This window comes from Nicotiana attenuata, chromosome 10, assembly GCF_001879085.1.
Source record: "Nicotiana attenuata strain UT chromosome 10, NIATTr2, whole genome shotgun sequence".
Classification (NCBI taxonomy): Eukaryota; Viridiplantae; Streptophyta; class Magnoliopsida; order Solanales; family Solanaceae; genus Nicotiana; species Nicotiana attenuata.
This window is the reverse complement of record NC_031998.1, coordinates 42,546,404-42,563,475: the sequence shown is the minus strand read 5'-3', so window position 1 is coordinate 42,563,475 and position 17,072 is coordinate 42,546,404. Positions and strand designations below refer to the sequence as shown.

Genomic DNA, 17,072 nt, shown 5'->3' with positions numbered 1-17,072 from the left:
TGGAATTATTTGATTCGTGTTAGCTTCCTTGTTGTTGAATTACATATTGTGGGATTGTTGCTTCATATTATTTTCTCCCTTGTTGAGTTATTCTTATCATGCTTAGTATTCTCTATTGTGGTTATTCCTTGTGAGCTAGTTTTATCGTCTCCTTGTGATCGAAAGTTCTTGAGTTGATTTACTTGTCGTGTTCTTGTATATATTGTCATTGTTGCTGTTGTACTTGTTGTGGTGGTGCACGAGGTTTCTGCCGTGCGGTTGTTGATATTGTGATGCACGAGGTTTCTGCCATGCGGCTGTTGTTATGGGGTTGCACGAGGTTTCTGCCGTGATATTGCTACTATTGATATATTGCACATGCGGCGTGACAAGGCGGGGTATATATATATATATATATATATATATATATATATATATATATATATATATAGGGGTTGCGCAAGTGGCGAGACAAGGTGGGAACATTATGATGCACGTGTGGCGAAACAAGGCGGGCACTCATTATGTTATTATTTGCCCACGTGGAGAGACAAGGTGGGCTATGTCAGGGATTGATTGTGATGATATGCGATGGCCTGGGGGCATTCTTGTTGTTTAATATTGTGTTGTGGTACGCTTACCTGTACGAGCTTTATCTCGTGGAAGTTGTGAGGAAACATCATACGTGCTGTCCGTTCTGTTCCTTACGCTTATTAGCTGGTAGGAACTATGTTAAAGCACTTGCACAAGCATACACGTAGTTGAACACTCCTATTGGATGTGAAGTCCTCCTGATTTTGCTGAGTATAGATGTGCACCCTCGTTTACTTGTTATATATGTGAGAGTGGCTCTAGTTAGCAAGTGAGTTGTCACCATGACCATGAGGTTGATGGGGGCACAGGATGCCAAGTGTTAGATTTCAGGTACATGGGACATCGTGAGTTGTAATTTGTCCGAGATTCGGTACTTCGTGGAAATTGTTGGATAGGACCTGATGTGAACACTATCGTAGGACCTGAGTTATTGCTTACCTTTACTGTAGTGTGAATTTAGGATTTGGGTTTGTGTTTTCGCTCGCTCTTCTATGTCATTATTTTGGTATTTTCACTGTTACTTGATGTTTTCTTCCTTTATTGTGATTGTAGTATTGTTAGCCATTTCGTGTAGTCTTTATATATACATCATGTTCCGTTGTTCCTATATTTGTATAGTTTATTGGACCGGTAGGTGTCTTGACTGTTCCTCGTCACTACTCCACCGAGGTTAGTCTTGATACTTACTAGGCACTGTTGTGGTGTGCTCATGCTACTCTTCTGCATATTTTTTCGTGCAGATCCAGGTACATCCACTCAGTCTTATCATCCTTGAGGCGAGGCGCTTTTGTAGAGACTTCGAGGTATATATGCCGCGTCCGCAGACGGGGGAGTCCCTTCTATCTTTCTGTAATAGTGTATCCCTTCAGTAGTTTTCCTTTTGTTAGACGTTTCTGGAGTTAGAGCTTCTTATGTATATCTTAGCTTGTGATTCATGGGGTTCCGGATTTTGGGAGAGTTAGATTGAGATTTTGTACTATTATGTGACAGGCGGCATCTTAAACACTATTTTATTTTACTATTTCGGTTTTTAAATTATTTCTTCCGCAATTGTTGTTTATATTCCGCATTGTTAGGCTTACCTAGTCGTAGAGACTAGGTGCCGTCACGATGGTTCACGGAGGGCGAACCGGGGTCGTGACACTTCAGGTCCTGCAGACTTCGCAATTGCGAGGTCTGGCTCGCAAATGCGAGCCTCGCATTTGCGAAGATTGTTCGCATTTGGAAGCGGCGGGGGGGGGGGGGGGTGGGGGGGGGGGAACTGGGTTGTTCGCATTTGCGAAGAATTATACTGCATCTGCGGAAGTTTAGGTTCGCATTTGCGAAGGCAGCAGAAATGCGAAGGGTTCGCAAATGCGAAGCTCAGGTCGCAAATGCGACATCTGCAGCTGATAAGTTTGGACTTAGACGAGATTTTTCATTCATTCTCCCATTTTTCAAAACCTAAACTTCAAGAGGCGATTTTCCAAGGGCTAGTTCTTCCCCAAATCATAGGTAAATGATTCTTAACTCATTTCTTTCAATCTATTACATCTTTTTTCAAGATTTATCCTAGAATCTAGGGTTTTCGTGGTGGAATTGGGTGTTTTTGGGTAGAACTTAGGAATTTCAAAATTTGGGGATTTAGATCTCAAATTGAGGTCGGATTCCAAAACCAATTGTATATCCGGGCTCGGGGGTGAATGGGTAATCGGATTTCGGCCCGAACTTCGAGTTTTGACCAAGCGGTCCAGGGGTCAGTTTTTGACTTTTTGGGGAAAATGTTGGGAAACTTAAAGTTATGGATTGGAATTATTTCTTTAGCGGTAAATGACGTTATTAAGTTAATTATGACTAGATACGAGTGGTACGGAGGTGGAAACTAGAGAAAAAGCGGTTATTGAGGCTTGAGTTTGGCCGTGGAATCGAGGTAAGTGTTGTGGCTAACCTTAGCTTGAGGGATTAGGTGTTGTTATCTATTTGCTATGTGTTTGGTTGTTGAGTACGACGTATAGGTGAGGTGACGAGTATCTATACGTTGTTGTCGGGTCATAGCATGCGAGTGAGTCTTATACTTGTGACTATTGTATTCTTTATTCGTACTGTTCATGCTTAAACTGGTTATTCATCATGTTAAACAATTCTTATCATGTTTTCCTGGAATTAGATATTGGTTGAGTATTGACTCAAGTTGAGATTTATATTGTGAAGTTAAATATTGAAACGAGGCTTGTTATTGATAATTCCCTTGCCGGGTTGTAATTGTTCTGTTGTTTGGGTGAGGAAGAGTGTAAAGCACGAAGGGTGATGTCGTGCCATTGCATATTTATTATCATGTGAGGAAGAGTGTAAGCACGAAGGGTGATGCCGTGCCATTTTATATTCATTATTATTGTTCATTTCATTTGCTATGGTGAGGACGAGAGTATAAGCACGAAGGGTGATGACGTGCACTGTTTACTGTGTTTTCTTTATTGCTCTATTTTCATGATCTCGTACTCCCCTCAGCATGTTTCCCCCTTCCGTTACTACGTGTTTAATTTCTATTATCTGTTATTATGCCCGTATATTGCTTAACTGCACAGGTTTATATATGTGTCTTGTCCTAGCCTCGTCACTACTTCGCCGAGGTTAGGCTCGGCACTTACTAGTACATGGGGTCGTTTGTATGATACTGCACTCTGCACTTTCTGTGCAGATTTCGGTACTGGACCGTGTTGATCTGAGTTGGGTTGCTGCCTTCAATCCATCAGGAGACCCAAGGTAGATCTGCCTGCGTTCGCAGACCCTGGAGTCCCCTTCCATTTATCCTAGTTTTCCTGTTTTCTTTTAATTCGAGAACAATTGTATTTTCTTTCAGCCAGTATTTGTAGTGACTCTTAGAAGTTCGTGGATTGTGACACCAGATTTTGGGTAGTCGTGTATTAGTTTTTGGATTATTATGAATTTCCGCACTTCTTTACTTTGTTTTGGTCTAATTATTGTTACTTACTGTTTGGGATAGTGGTTAGCGTATTAAATCCTTATCCGTTGGCTTGCCTAGCATCTTGAAAAGTTAGGCGCCATCACGATCCCGACGGTGGGAAATCCGGGTCGTGACACCTTACCCCTACCTATGAAGATAGAGAGGTTGTTTCCGAAAGACCTTCGGCTCAATAACGTAAAAAAAGGGAGCAATTGAAAAACAATAGCAACAACAATGTAAAAAGACAGTGTAAGCAAATAATACAACGAATAATGACAGTGTAATAGAGAAACAATAGCAACACCAATATACAGTCAGACCTCTCTATAACAGCATCCTTAAATAATAACACTTCACTATAAAAGCCAAGCTTTTTCGGAACCAGATTTCATCCTTATATACATTCTCTATTAGAGCACTTCGCTATAATATCCATAAATATTCGGAACAAACGAGGTTGTTATAGAGAGGTTTGACTGTAATAAGACAATGTAAGCAAATAATACAATGAATAATGACAGAGATCTAAGGATATGAAACTACAAGAATAGTGCCAATCATACTGCTAATACTGACATACCGTATATAAACAAGGGACTAGGAATAAGAAGGTACCCGGCTAGTACAACTACTACTAGTAAGACAAGGAAAAACTATAGACTGTCTATTAGCCCACCACCCTAATTTTCGACCTCCACACCTTTCTATCGAGGGTCATGTCCTCGGTAAGCTGGAACAGAGCCATGTCCTGCCTAATCAACCCACCCAGTTCTTCTTAGGCCTCTCTCTACCCCACATCTGACTCGCCATGCAACCTCTCGCACCTCCTAATCGGGGCATCAGCGTCTCTTCTCTTCACATGGCCAAACCATCTTAGCCTCGATTCCCTCAACTTCTCTCCCACAGGAGCCACACCCACTTTGTCCCTAATATATTTATTCCTAATCTTATCTTTTCTGGTATACCCACACATCCATCGCAACACCCTCATTTCTGCTACTTTCATATTCTGGGCATGTGATTTCTTGACTGGCCAACACTCGGCTCCATACAACATGGCCGGTCTAACTACCGCTTTGTAGAACTTGCCCTTAAGTCTAGGTGGCACATTCCTGTCACACAAACACCATAAGCAAGCCTCCATTTCAACCACCTCGCTCATATACGGTGGGTACATCCTCGTCATCTCCCCGTTACTCTACATAATAGACCCAAGATATTTGAAACTATCTCTCTTGGGGATGACTTGAGTATCAAGCTTCACGTCCACTTCCGCTTCGTGCGTACCAATGCTGAACTTACACTCCACGTATTCTGTTTTGGTCCTGCTCAACTTGAAACCTTTAGATCCCAGGGTTTGCCGCCACACCTCCAACTTAGCATTAACCCCGCCACGCGTCTCGTCAATAAACACTATATCATCTGCAAATAACATACACCATGACACTTCCCCCTGTATGTTACGCGTCAGCACATCCATCGCTAGGGAAAATAAAAATGGGCTAAGAGCTGATCCCTGATGCAATCCCTTCATCACTGGAAAATAATATGAATCCCTTCCCACGGCCCTTCACCCGAGCTTAGCTCCATCATACATGTCCTTAATCACCCTAATGAACGCTACCGGAATGCCGCTAACCTCTAAACATCTCCATAGAACCTCCCTAGGGACTTTGTCGTAGGCTTTTTCTAAGTCAATGAACACCATATGTAAGTCTTTCTTCCTCTCCCTATAATGCTCCATCAACCTCCTCACAAGATGGATGGCTTCGGTAGTCGACCGCCGTGGCATGAATCCGAACTGATTCTCCGAAATAGACACTCCTTCTCGCCCTCCTCTGCACTACCCTTTCCCAAATTTTTATGGTGTGACTCAGCAACTTGATACCCCTATAGTTGGTGCAATTCTGGACATCACCCTTGTTCTTGTACAATGGGACCATCACACTCGCACATCCATTCTTCCGGCATCCGCTTCGTCCTAAAAATGACAATAAACAATCCAGTAAGCCACTACAAGCCTGTCCAGCCTGCGTCCTTCCAAATTTCACCGGAATCTCGCCTGGTCCGGTTGCCCTACTCCTACTCATCTTTCGCATAGCCTCCCCAACTTCCCCAATCTTAATACGCCTAAAAAACCTGAAATCTTGCTGGCTTGCTAAGTTCTCCAACTCTCCGAGCACAATGCTCCTGTCCTCATCTTCGTTCAGGAGTCTATGGAAGTATGTCTGCCAGCTACGCCTAATATACACCTCTTCCACCAACACCTTGCCTTCCTCATCATAATAATGATAGCAGTTCCAAAAGTCTTGGAAAATGATTTGGGGAATGATAAGGGTAAAACAGGAAAAAACATATTATCTTTCTCTTTATTTAGTATAGTGGACAAGTAAAAATGAAAATATATTTTTAGTTTAGCGAACAAGTAAAAGTGAACGGGAAGAGTACTAGTTATGCGAGATACTAGTAATACCAGAAGCCTTAGGAGACATCCGTTAAAATTGGAACAATACAGAGAAAGTAGCGTGCCCCTACCCAAGGATGCCATGTACAAATTGAGAAATAACCCAAAAAAAAAAAAAAATAAAAAAATAAAAAAAAAAAAAAAATAAAAAACCACACACACAAGCACAAGATCTTGTCATCCTGAGGTAGAATCAATGTGGAACATATAGTCTCACAACAATGAACAATCTAAATCAGATATCCACTTAGCATTCTTTCTGCAAGATACAAAAAATCAAGATGATTTAAACATATTCCACTTGCTAAAGGCACACAAGGAACCTGCTAAAGCGATGAGTAGTTGTATCAGAAATCGCTGCGAAAAAACAAAAAATTACAATACACAATAGTTCATGCACAGTTGTTAGAAAACACTAAGCAGATGCGCAATTATTCAACTTTTGTTAATGCCATCATTACAAGCTCGTCGTTTTCAGCCCTTCTTGGGCATTGCTGCAAGTCTAGTGTACATCCTTGCCATCGACTGATATCCTCTGATATCACCAGATCGAAGAAGATTGCCTGTGTACATAGTAGGCAGAGAAAATTAGCATCAAGAAATAATCTAATTAGAGGAACTGAAAAGGGAGAAAGGCGCGCAAAAGTTGTGCGGAGAGAAGCACTGTCATCTACCTAGAATCTGAAGAAAATTATAATTGCATATCGAACCATACACCAACTTGTCCCCAAGTCTTGTTTGTCAATCCCCCCCCCCCCCCCCCTTCTTTCTTTCATCCATCTGTTTTCTTTGTTGCCGCTGTAGCATCAAACTGTTTCTTTCACTTTCTTCCGGTGTTTTTAAAAGCAAAATGTGCAAAAGAGCAACAAGGTCCATGACAGTTGAAGCTAAAAGTATGAAATCAAGCACACGCTTCTTTGAAATGAAGTGGAAAATTTAGGTAAAAGTCAAAAATACCAAACAAAATAACTTTAGTATTATAATAATAAATTTTCTTTTAAAGATAACTAATCTCAATATCCAATATACAATCTATTGATATTAATCGACTCCTCAAACTTGAGATTCAAAGAACTGATTGCTTCTCATTGGGATCACTTTGTGCGTTAATGTTTGAAGCACACATTTCTCTAAAGCGCATTCACCAAATGGAATCAAAGGGATTCTAAGAGACGCATTTGCAATCACCAAATCAAGGCATCGCATAGTACCTGAGTCACAGTTTAGCGGACTATCAGCTTCAGGGTGAGCCATCAAAGCAATTATAGCTCGACAAACAGACTGGAGTGTCCATGCTGGGCTCCACGCATTCTTCAAAATATCAAGGCAAATCTCTCCGGTCTGAACCCCCCAAAAAAAAAAGAATAAGATAAATGATGAGTGAAAAGAAGAGACTCCCTTTTGATTAGTAAGTTAGTAAGAACTAACTGTAAAACAATTTTCGTAAATTCTTAAACAATGCAAAGGACACAGAGACAAGCACACATGTGTGTCAAATATTAATTAAGCTTTTTAATTTTCTGGATAGTTGAGAGGTCTTTCTCAGTCCAACTAGAAATGCATGATTTGGTTCTCTAATTCTGGGAAAATAACAAAACTATACAATGCAGCACCAGATAACCACAATATTTCCAAACAAGGGATTAGCCTCTACAGATACAAGTACAAAACTAGGAACGGGCTAAATGAATCTGTAAGAGGTACTCCGCTATAATTCCACATAATTGTTAATGGCATAGATACATGATTTTTAACGTAAGAACATGCTTCTTATATTAAGTACTATAATTGCATATAATATTATAACAAAAGCAATTTAAAACAAATAGTGAACAGCTAATTTCAAACTCAGTTTATTGGTATCCAACTTCCAAGCCTATAAATCAAGAAGGTTGCAGTAGGTTGACGTTCAGTATAAAAATAATACAAGTACGATGAATCCACTAAATACTGGGCTAGGATATAGCCAAATGGATATAAACAACCCGGATAGCCGACCCAACTAGTTTGAAGTTAGGGCATATTGGTTGGTTGATAGTAAAATATTGCACAATATAATGGCCAAATTAAGCGGAATGTGAAGCTAAAATTTAAGTCTCGTAGAAGAGGGGTTCGACATCATCTCAAATACTTGAAGGGAAAACAGCAATTTTTAATGAATTTTGCTTCGTGCGTTTTTCTGCTTTTTAATGCTAGCGTTAGGGAAAAAGCAGCTCGCTGCCTCGCCACATTTTTACCACAAAACATAGTCAAAACAGGAAACAAGTAGCAAATTTCACTTGTGTCTTTGCTGCAGTTCAGGATATCAGACCCTCAGCAAGTTTAATCTCGACAAATACCAAATAGCACCAGAAGGATAATTTAGCAGTTACCTTAAAATGAACATTTGGGTGAAATATTTTGGTCAGGAACCGCACTTGAGGAGGTTGCAAAGGATACTGCTCCGGAACTGAGAAAGCAAGCTGGAAAACTCCGCCATCATAAGGAGTTTCAGATGGCCCCTGTGCACAACATGATTGAGCCAGAATGTTAATCAAAAGCTTTGTTGCCTCCCCCTCCCCTTTTTACTTCTTTTCTTTTTTTTTTTGTGGGTCGGGGGGGGGGGGGGGGGGGTGGAATAACCATGGAAAAAGAGGCTGCACATAATGGATGAAGGAGCATACTTTAATAAGAGCCGTCCATTTAAAGATATTAGAATCATCACAAACTAATTGAATATCTGGATCAGCAGATTTCTCTCTCTGTACTTCTTTGTACTCTTTGAAAAGCCTTGCCCTTGAAGCCTGCCGCAGCATATAATCTTTTAGTTAAATTTTCAAAGGTGTACAACAGGAAAATATTTACCAAGATTCAGTAACAATTATCGGGAGAAGAGACCGAATAATGCCAATTTCTCAACTCTAGAATCTTCCTACCAGCTTACACACTCAATGAAAGGTGTATTCCTCCAGAAATTCAAAGGGCTAAAAGAATCTTCTTCTTTTTTTGAATTGTACAACTTCTGATATTAAATTGTTTATCATTTATGTTTTCTAGTGTTATAGTTATATGCAACATTAATGCTTTCTAATATTATACATAGTTGTAAGCAACCTTAATGTAATATGTAACTCATCTTGCTTGCACGGTTCTAGTTTGCAACAAAGAACTATGCCACTTCCAATCCCTCTTCCCTACGGGATAAAAAAGAATCCAAAAAGAGATTGCAGCTCTATTCACAGAATTTCTCTTTTGATCTGGTAAAATAAGATTTCACCGTCCTGTTGACGGCTTTCATTTACTAGTAAAAACAGAAAAGGTGACATAGGTAAGCTTGTCTCAACCCACTTTACCATTGAGAAAACCTCACCGGTTCATCATTTACCAAAATAGAATATCTCACTGTTGTCACGCAAAAGCTTAACCAGTTAAGCCATCTTAACCCTGAAGCCGAACCCCATTTGTTGAAGGGTGTTAAAAAGGAACTGCTAACTGATGTTGTCATATGCCGTATCCACATCTAATTTATATATTATCCCTGGTTCTCCTTTTGTCTGTCTCCAGTCCAAGACCTCTTAGCCACAAGTGACGCATTAGTTCTTTTTACTGCACTAACACCAGTTTCCCCACCACCCTTTTGAGCATTTCAGCCAGAATTTTTTGGTATGATTTTGTAAGCACTTCCAATAAGGCTAATGGGTCTGAAATCTTATGTTCTATTGCACCTTTTCTCTTTGGAACGAAAGCTATAAAAGAAGCATTGCTTGCTTTCGAAAACTGGCAGCTCTGATGGATGTGATTTAGAGCTCTCATTATGTGCTCCTTAATTACACACTATGCTCTTTGGAAGAATGCTATGGTATATCCGTCCGGACCAGGAGCCTTGCCAGGGGCAGACGGTTTTATGATCTCTAAAACCTTCTCGTCTTCAAAGACCATTCAAGCAATTTCTTTCATCTTCATTTATTATGTTAAGTACACCCATTGCTGCTGAAGATCTCCATGCTTCTATTTCCCTGTATAAGCTCTGGTAGTATCTAAGAATTTGTCTTAATCTCTTCAGTATCTTCTGTCCCCACACCTTCTACCAGCCGTTTATTGATGGAATTACTTCTTTGTCTGAATTTGCTACTCTCTGAAGTATTTAGTATTTCTGTCTCCCTCCTTAATCACAAGCACCTTGAATTTTGTCGTCATGAAGTTTCCATTTGCTAATTTTTCCAGCTCCAATTAGCTCTCTTTTTTTCTATTTTTCTCGTCCTGCATGAATTACTTATTGTCAGCAGCCTGGTCCAAAACTGCCAGCTCCTCTAAAAAAGTTTGTTTTTTTCAAGTCTACGAAACTCTTCCCAGTTCCATCTCCTAACATCACCCTTCAGTATTGCATAAAACCTTCTACTTGCAGCCACATATCTCAAACTTAAAGTAAGAATGATTCTGCGCCAACTCCCCACATTCTAGAACAATAGGCTTATGATATAAGAGGACATTCGGCAATATTGCAGCCTGCTTTATGACTTTGAATGCCTTGTCCCATTTGTAGAGATCAGAAATCTGTCCATGTGCGAGGCTTAGGAACTTTTTTCCCCTCTTTCTGTTGTGTAAACACTTTAGGTAAGAATGTGGAATCCTATAATCCAGTCACCAAGTTTACAAATGACGGTCAAACTGATACAGTTTGAAACCTAATAAAATGGCTTTTAACAATTATGTGAGTTACATATCGGGGTGACTTTTTCTTTTATTTTTAACAATTATGTGAGTTACATATTGGGATGACTTTTTCTTTTATTTTTAACAATTATGTGAGTTACATATTGGAGTGACTTCTTTTATTGTTTTTATAATCGTGGAGTGCGGCCCAAGCTTGCACGCACCTCGAATAATTCCACGGGGTATCTGTTACCTCCCACCAACACAAGTACCGGGTAACTTTATCCACAAAGGCTTGCACGGATGGAAAGAGGTTACCTAGTGTTATTGCCTCTGCTGGGATTTGAACCAGAGACATCGTTGACCATTAGGCCACACCCTTGGGCGCCATTGGGGTGACTTCTTAATCCTTATTTGACTCATGGCGTCCAGACCTACGATGATGATGTCCATAAACAGTCCATCAAGACAAATTTCTTTGTTCACCAATTGCCAATTCTCAAAACCCAAAAGTTACCTTATCACAATCCACTACTGCATCGAGTCACTTCGCATTACAACTCCATGAAAGCTATCACAAACCATCGGTGTTGTCAAAGGCACACTTAAGCCTTGAAGCGAGGCGCAAAACATGTTGAGCGCTCCGCCTCACTTAGCGGGCACTATAGTGTCGTCATTAAGGCTATAGGCATACTTTTCCTAGCTAATAAGCATAATCCTGGAGAGGCGACACAAAGCAATCGATATTTCACTTTATCGTAATTTTTTTTTTTAATTTCTTTGTCCGCCCATATATTTGTTATTCATGCTTATAATTTTTAGTCTTGGATTACACATACATGTATGTATATTTTATCCATTTTCTCCTTTCTTCAGTAAAGCCCACGCTTTATTTGCGCTTTGCACTTAAAGCCTTAACGGACCTTGGAGCTTTTTTGCGCTTTTCGCTTTTGATAACACTAGAAACCATGTGACAATTTCACCATAAAATTTTGCAAAAACTATGTCCCACAATAAATTCAACAAAACACCGACTAAGACAGTTGTCTGTTGTAAAACAATCAATTGCCAATTTGCCAATGAAAAGTAACGCAAAATGATAAAAGTTGTGGTCTGAAGCAGTGATGAAGAAACTTAAACAGCTAACCTAAAAGCCCGAACCTATTGGACCATTGGGTAATATCAAGATCGTCAACCATGAGCAAAACACGACGAATAATTTACAGATCAAGCTAAGAAAAAATATAATAAAACAAATTCTTTAATTAGAAATGTGTATATTTGTCATGTTTTGTCCTCAGAATAACAGAAAGCATTTTTAAAAGTTACGAACCTGCATCCTTATTCACTCCTTTATATCAGGACAAGCACTTCAAAGCTCAGAAGAACCTAAAATACGACAGTATGTATAAAACAATTAGAACCTAGAAAATTCCCATAATAAAGCTGATGACAAGAAAGCTTGTTCACATAGAATAATCCCAAAATATTTCACCTTTGATCTTGGAAATAATACAGAAACCCCACAAGAACTAAACTTGCTAGTAGAATTATAGTTCAATACTATATAACATATCAGATTGAAGATACAAAATACAACAGTACCCAAAAAATCCCAAATATAAGCTGATAAAAGGGTAGGATAATTCACATAGGGTAGCCCGGTGCACTAAGCTCCCGCTATGCACGGGGTCCGGGGAAAGACCGGACCACAAGGGTCTATTGCACACAGCCTTACCCCGCATTTCTGCAAGATGTTATTTCCACAGCTTGAACCCGTGACCTGCTGGTCAAATGGCAGTAACTTTAGCCGTTACGCCAAGGCTCCCCTTCAGGATAATTCAAATAGAATAACCCAAAAAAAATTCTCCTTTAAATTCTTGAAAACAATCTAAAGACCTGGGCTTTGCAAGCAGAATTATAGTCCAATATACATATAAAGCTCAAGAAAAAAAATACAAACAGTACAAATAAAATAAGTGAAAACCCAAAAATTCTCATAATAAGCTGATAAACGGGTAGGTTATATCACATTAAATAAGCACAAAAATTTTCACCTTTAAATCTCTTGAAAACAATACAAAGAACCAATCAATAACTCAACTTGCAACTAGAAATATACTTAAAAATAAGAAATGATATTGAATATTATGCTACAAAACCTGCCTAACATTCAACCGTATACAGAAACAGTAACAGCACGAAAAAAAATCCCTTAATAAAGCTGATTATTAAGGCCATTAAATTATAGAAAATAATACAAAATCCCTCAAGAACTAAAAATTGCAAGTAGAATTACAGTTCAATATATAACTAAGATTCAAGCTTAGGAAATTTTACCTTAAATCAATTGATTCAATTTGATCTGAATGGGGGAAAAAGGGGTTTTATTTTGGGAAATTTAAGAAATCATAAAAGGGTCGTTCGGGTCTTCACCGTAGCAGGATATTAGATGAAAGATATCCGCTTATGCCCCATGAGGTTTAGAAATGTTAAAGTCAGTCCCCCAACTTTTTTATATTTATAGATTGACCACTTTATTATATGTCAAAGTCAGAAGAAAACATAAAGTATTTTTGTTTTGCATAATATTGGTTTTGAATGAATTTATATTGAGCAATATAATCATTTAAGATTCATATAGGCAACCCAACTTATTTTTTTCCTTACTACCATCTCGATCTATATATCTGGACAACGATCAACAGGTAATTTTTAAGGAAAACTGGGCGAGATGACTATTTTTTGGCCGATTATGAGTTTATAGTCACTATTTAAAATATAATAAGAAAATAGATACTTTTTAAATGCGGAATAAAATTTAAATAAAAATAATCATAGTTAGAGAAAATTTAGTGGTTTTTTTTCTTTTTAATTTAGTGGGTTTAGTGGTTTTGTACACTTTTTTCAGCTACCGAATGTATATAGTATTTGGCGCGGGCTAGAAGTAATAATACCCCTATGTAAATGTTATTAGCTTTTAATACAGTCGCTAAAGTTTGATTAACGGTCCAAAAATTGCTATTTACGCAATTTCTTCCCTATCAAAAGACACGTAATTAGCGCTATCTACTTTCGAGTATTTTTCTCTTGATTTAGCTTTTTCTAAAAGAACTATAACATACAGAATACTCCTATATTATTGTTAAGTACACTTGTTATTATGCTTAATCGGTTAATTGTATTAATTTTCATATTTCGTTTTGTGTTTTAGTTTTATACAATATGTATTTTCGCAAATGTTAAATGTTTTTGCCTTTTTATTTTATTATTACTCTTTTACAAAAATAAAATGCTCCTAAGGTCACTATCTGTCAACCACAAATGATTGATCAAAAGCAGATGAGTTATTCCTAGAGCTATCTTTAAACAAGGACATTATTTTTTAGTTCTTTTGCTAAAACTTAAATAAGATTCAAATTTTTTTTTTGGGAAAATTCCTAGGAAAACTTGTATTCGCTATCCTTCCAGTACGTACTGGGTAACCTACTTAAGCTGTAATACTCATAAATTATACAGAAAATATAAACCACACTAGGCAAGTCCGGTGCGACGAGCTCTGACACTACTACAAATCTGATAAATACCGACCAAAAAAACCGACCAACTTTGATCGGTTATGGCCAATTAACGACCAAAATACGATCAAATACGCTTGGACGGTATTTTGGTGGTCGTTTTAATATACAGACCAACATTGGTCGGTAAATTAAATTCAAAAAAAATAATATTGCAAAAAAAACCGACCAAAGTTGGTCGGTATTTTAATTATGTAATCAAAAGATTCACCGTCTGGGAATCGAACCGGGGTGTGTAATGTGGCAGGATACTATTCTACCACTAAACTATTGGTGCATTTTGTTTTAAGATTGTCTTTTTTTTTATTTATACTCTCTAATTGTATTTTCGCACGAAAATAACCGACCAAAATTGGCCGGTTTTATTAAAAAATAAAATTACCGACCGAAGTTGGTCGGTTTTTTAAAATGACCGGCCGAATTTACCAACCAAAGTTGGTCGGGTTTTTTAATATTAATTTTTATTTATTTTAATTGCAAAAACCGACCAAAGTTGGTCGGTTTCTTGAAAAATAAATTTCACGGGACTCAAAAATAGTTTCCCGCTTTTTTGCGCCAAAGAAAACGACCAAAGTTGGTCGGTTTCGTAAAAAAAAAATTAAAAATTAAAATATTTTGAAAAACCGACCAACTTTGGTCGCTTTTTGGCCGGGTTTTTTACCGACCAAAGTTGGTCGGTTTTTGTCGAATTTCTAGTAGTGTAAGTTACTATCAGAATGCTTTCTATTTGGGCATGATTTTACTATTACTACTTCTTATCGGCCGTACTAATGTCTCTGTTGCATTTTCTTGATAGTAATTTCATTACTTGAATACTTTATTTGGATGATTGCGGTGAGAATGAGTAACTTTTCAGGCAATTTAATATGAGTACTTCATTTGGATATTCATTTTTGTAAAAAGAAGAAACANAAAGGAACTACACTGGCTGCGGGTCGTCTCGAACAGTGCAGCTCACCTAGTCCCAGAGTCGTCCGTGCTGCTACGCCCAATAGGCTGCTAGAGGTATATATACCTGTGCAACAAAAATGCACAAAAGTGTAGTATGAGTACGTAATCAACGTGTACTCAGTGAGTATCCCGCCTAATCCCGAAGGGGTAGAGACGAGATGGCCAACTCCGACACTCACTAGAGATCAATTAGCAATGTTCTATAAGTGCGAGGAAAATCATGGATTTGTATAGAAGTTCTGATTGTGAAGCCAGAAAAACAGGTAAACACCTTGAACAATAAATCCAGGGCTTCTAAAGTTTGCTCTTTATTATCTTATTAGTTTATATCAAGCCACGTAGGGCCAATTCCACATTTAAAATTTTCAAGTAACAGATAAACACGCGCAAATCATGCCGAGGTCGACGGCCCGCTCCAACAGAAATGTAAATTGTGCACTGCCGAAGGTCGAGCGACACGAATCATAGATGCATCTATTCTCACCGAGGCGTTCGGCCCGTTCCATGAATAAACACATATCCTGCTCGCGAATCATCCATGCGACGCAGGCACACATAAAATACATGCTCAAGTAGGAAATTAAGAGTTTATCGAGGATAATCATCCAAATAGACAAGTTTCTCTTTTTTTAACATTTCAGGGAAAATTAATATTAAATCTCTTTTTAAATTCCATTACCAATTCAAGGTGATTTAAACAATTCCACTATCAATGGGTTCACAGTAATCCAAGTATAACATGCTTTTTTTTTTTGGGTTCTAGACTACCCGGACAATAGCATAATAGTAGCTACGCACGGACTCTCGTTACCTCGTGCGTACGTAGCCCCCACAATTAGGAGAACATAATCAATTTAACTCACCTATGGGGTAGTTTCCCCCTCACAAGATTAGAAAGGAGACTCACCTTGCTCCGAAGACTCATAACCGGCATTCTACATTCTTCCAAAGGCTTGAACCAACGCACAATGTCCCAAAACTAGCCATTTAACGACAAACTAATGAGAACATGCTCAAATACTCGTTAACATTTCAAATTATACAAATTCCCAACTCCGCTTAGAGAATGACCAAAATGCCCTTGGGCCCACGTGCCCGGAATCCGAAATTTTTCGAAGATAAAGATTACTCATGACCTTAGGAACTCAAATATATAATTTTCTCTTAATTCCATACTCAAAATCGTGGCTAAAATCCAAGATTATAATTTTCTAGGTTTTGAACCAAAACCTAAATATTTACACTAATTTCCATGCTTAAACCCATATATAATTGATATATTCAACTCAAAAGTGGTGGGGATAACTTACCTCAACATTGACGACAAAACCTTCTCTTGAAGCTCCCCAAAAATCGCCCAAGCTATGAAGAAATGGGAGAAATGAACTCAATCCTACGATTTAAAACATGGTTCTGCTTCCAGTCATTTCCGTTTCTGCGGAAGCCATGCGGCATCAGCGGTTCCGCTTATGCGGTCCAAAGGCCGCTTCTGCGGCTCCTTCCCATGCCGCCCTTTCTCGCTTCTGCGATGCCCCTTCCGCAGATGCTGTTTCGCTTCTGCGGAATTTCGACTGCATCTGCGGTCCTCAAGCTTTGGACCAAAAAACCGCACCTGCGGCTCCCCGTTCGCTTCTGCGGTGCCGCTACTGCGGTCAACCAACCGCAGAAGCGAAAACACCAGCAACCAGATGCCTTCAGCTCTCTTCCAAATTCCAATTTCGATCCGTTAACCACCCGGAATCCACCCGAGGCCCCCGGGACCCCAACCAATCATACCAACCAGTCCCAAAACACATTACGTACTTGCTTGAGGCCTCAAATCATAACAAACAATGCTAAACCCATGAATTACACCCCGATTCAAGCTTTATGAACTTTGAACTTTCCAACTTCTATTCCCGATGTTTAAACCTATCAAATCACGTCCGAT

At 38.8% G+C, this 17,072-nt stretch overlaps 1 protein-coding gene across 2 annotated transcripts; it reads right to left on the bottom strand.

Annotated features, from left to right (window-relative positions):
• Positions 6,154-13,059, bottom strand: LOC109233389 (protein PEROXIN-4). Of its 2 annotated transcripts, XM_019399244.1 has the most exons (6): positions 12,954-13,059; positions 11,947-12,002; positions 8,645-8,764; positions 8,354-8,482; positions 7,193-7,322; positions 6,154-6,544 (listed from the first exon to the last, which is right to left on the bottom strand). In XM_019399244.1, exons 2-6 carry the CDS (start codon positions 11,950-11,952, stop codon positions 6,456-6,458), a joined length of 474 nt encoding a protein of 157 aa, XP_019254789.1. In that variant the 5' UTR covers positions 11,953-12,002; positions 12,954-13,059; the 3' UTR covers positions 6,154-6,455. The 2 variants fall into 2 exon arrangements, with proteins under 2 accessions (XP_019254789.1, XP_019254788.1); XM_019399243.1 differs by lacking the exons at positions 11,947-12,002; positions 12,954-13,059 and having other exon boundaries at positions 8,645-8,776.

Excerpts from the sequence above, each read along its gene's own strand:
- LOC109233389 (XM_019399243.1), bottom strand. The coding sequence starts at position 8,776 with ATGCTGCGGCAGGCTTCAAGGGCAAGGCTTTTCAAAGAGTACAAAGAA. Across the intron at positions 7,323-8,353 it reads ACCCAAATGTTCATTTTAAG|ACCGGAGAGATTTGCCTTGA; the intron begins GTAACTGCTAAA and ends TGGGGGGTTCAG. Across the intron at positions 6,545-7,192 it reads TCCGCTAAACTGTGACTCAG|GCAATCTTCTTCGATCTGGT; the intron begins GTACTATGCGAT and ends CTATGTACACAG.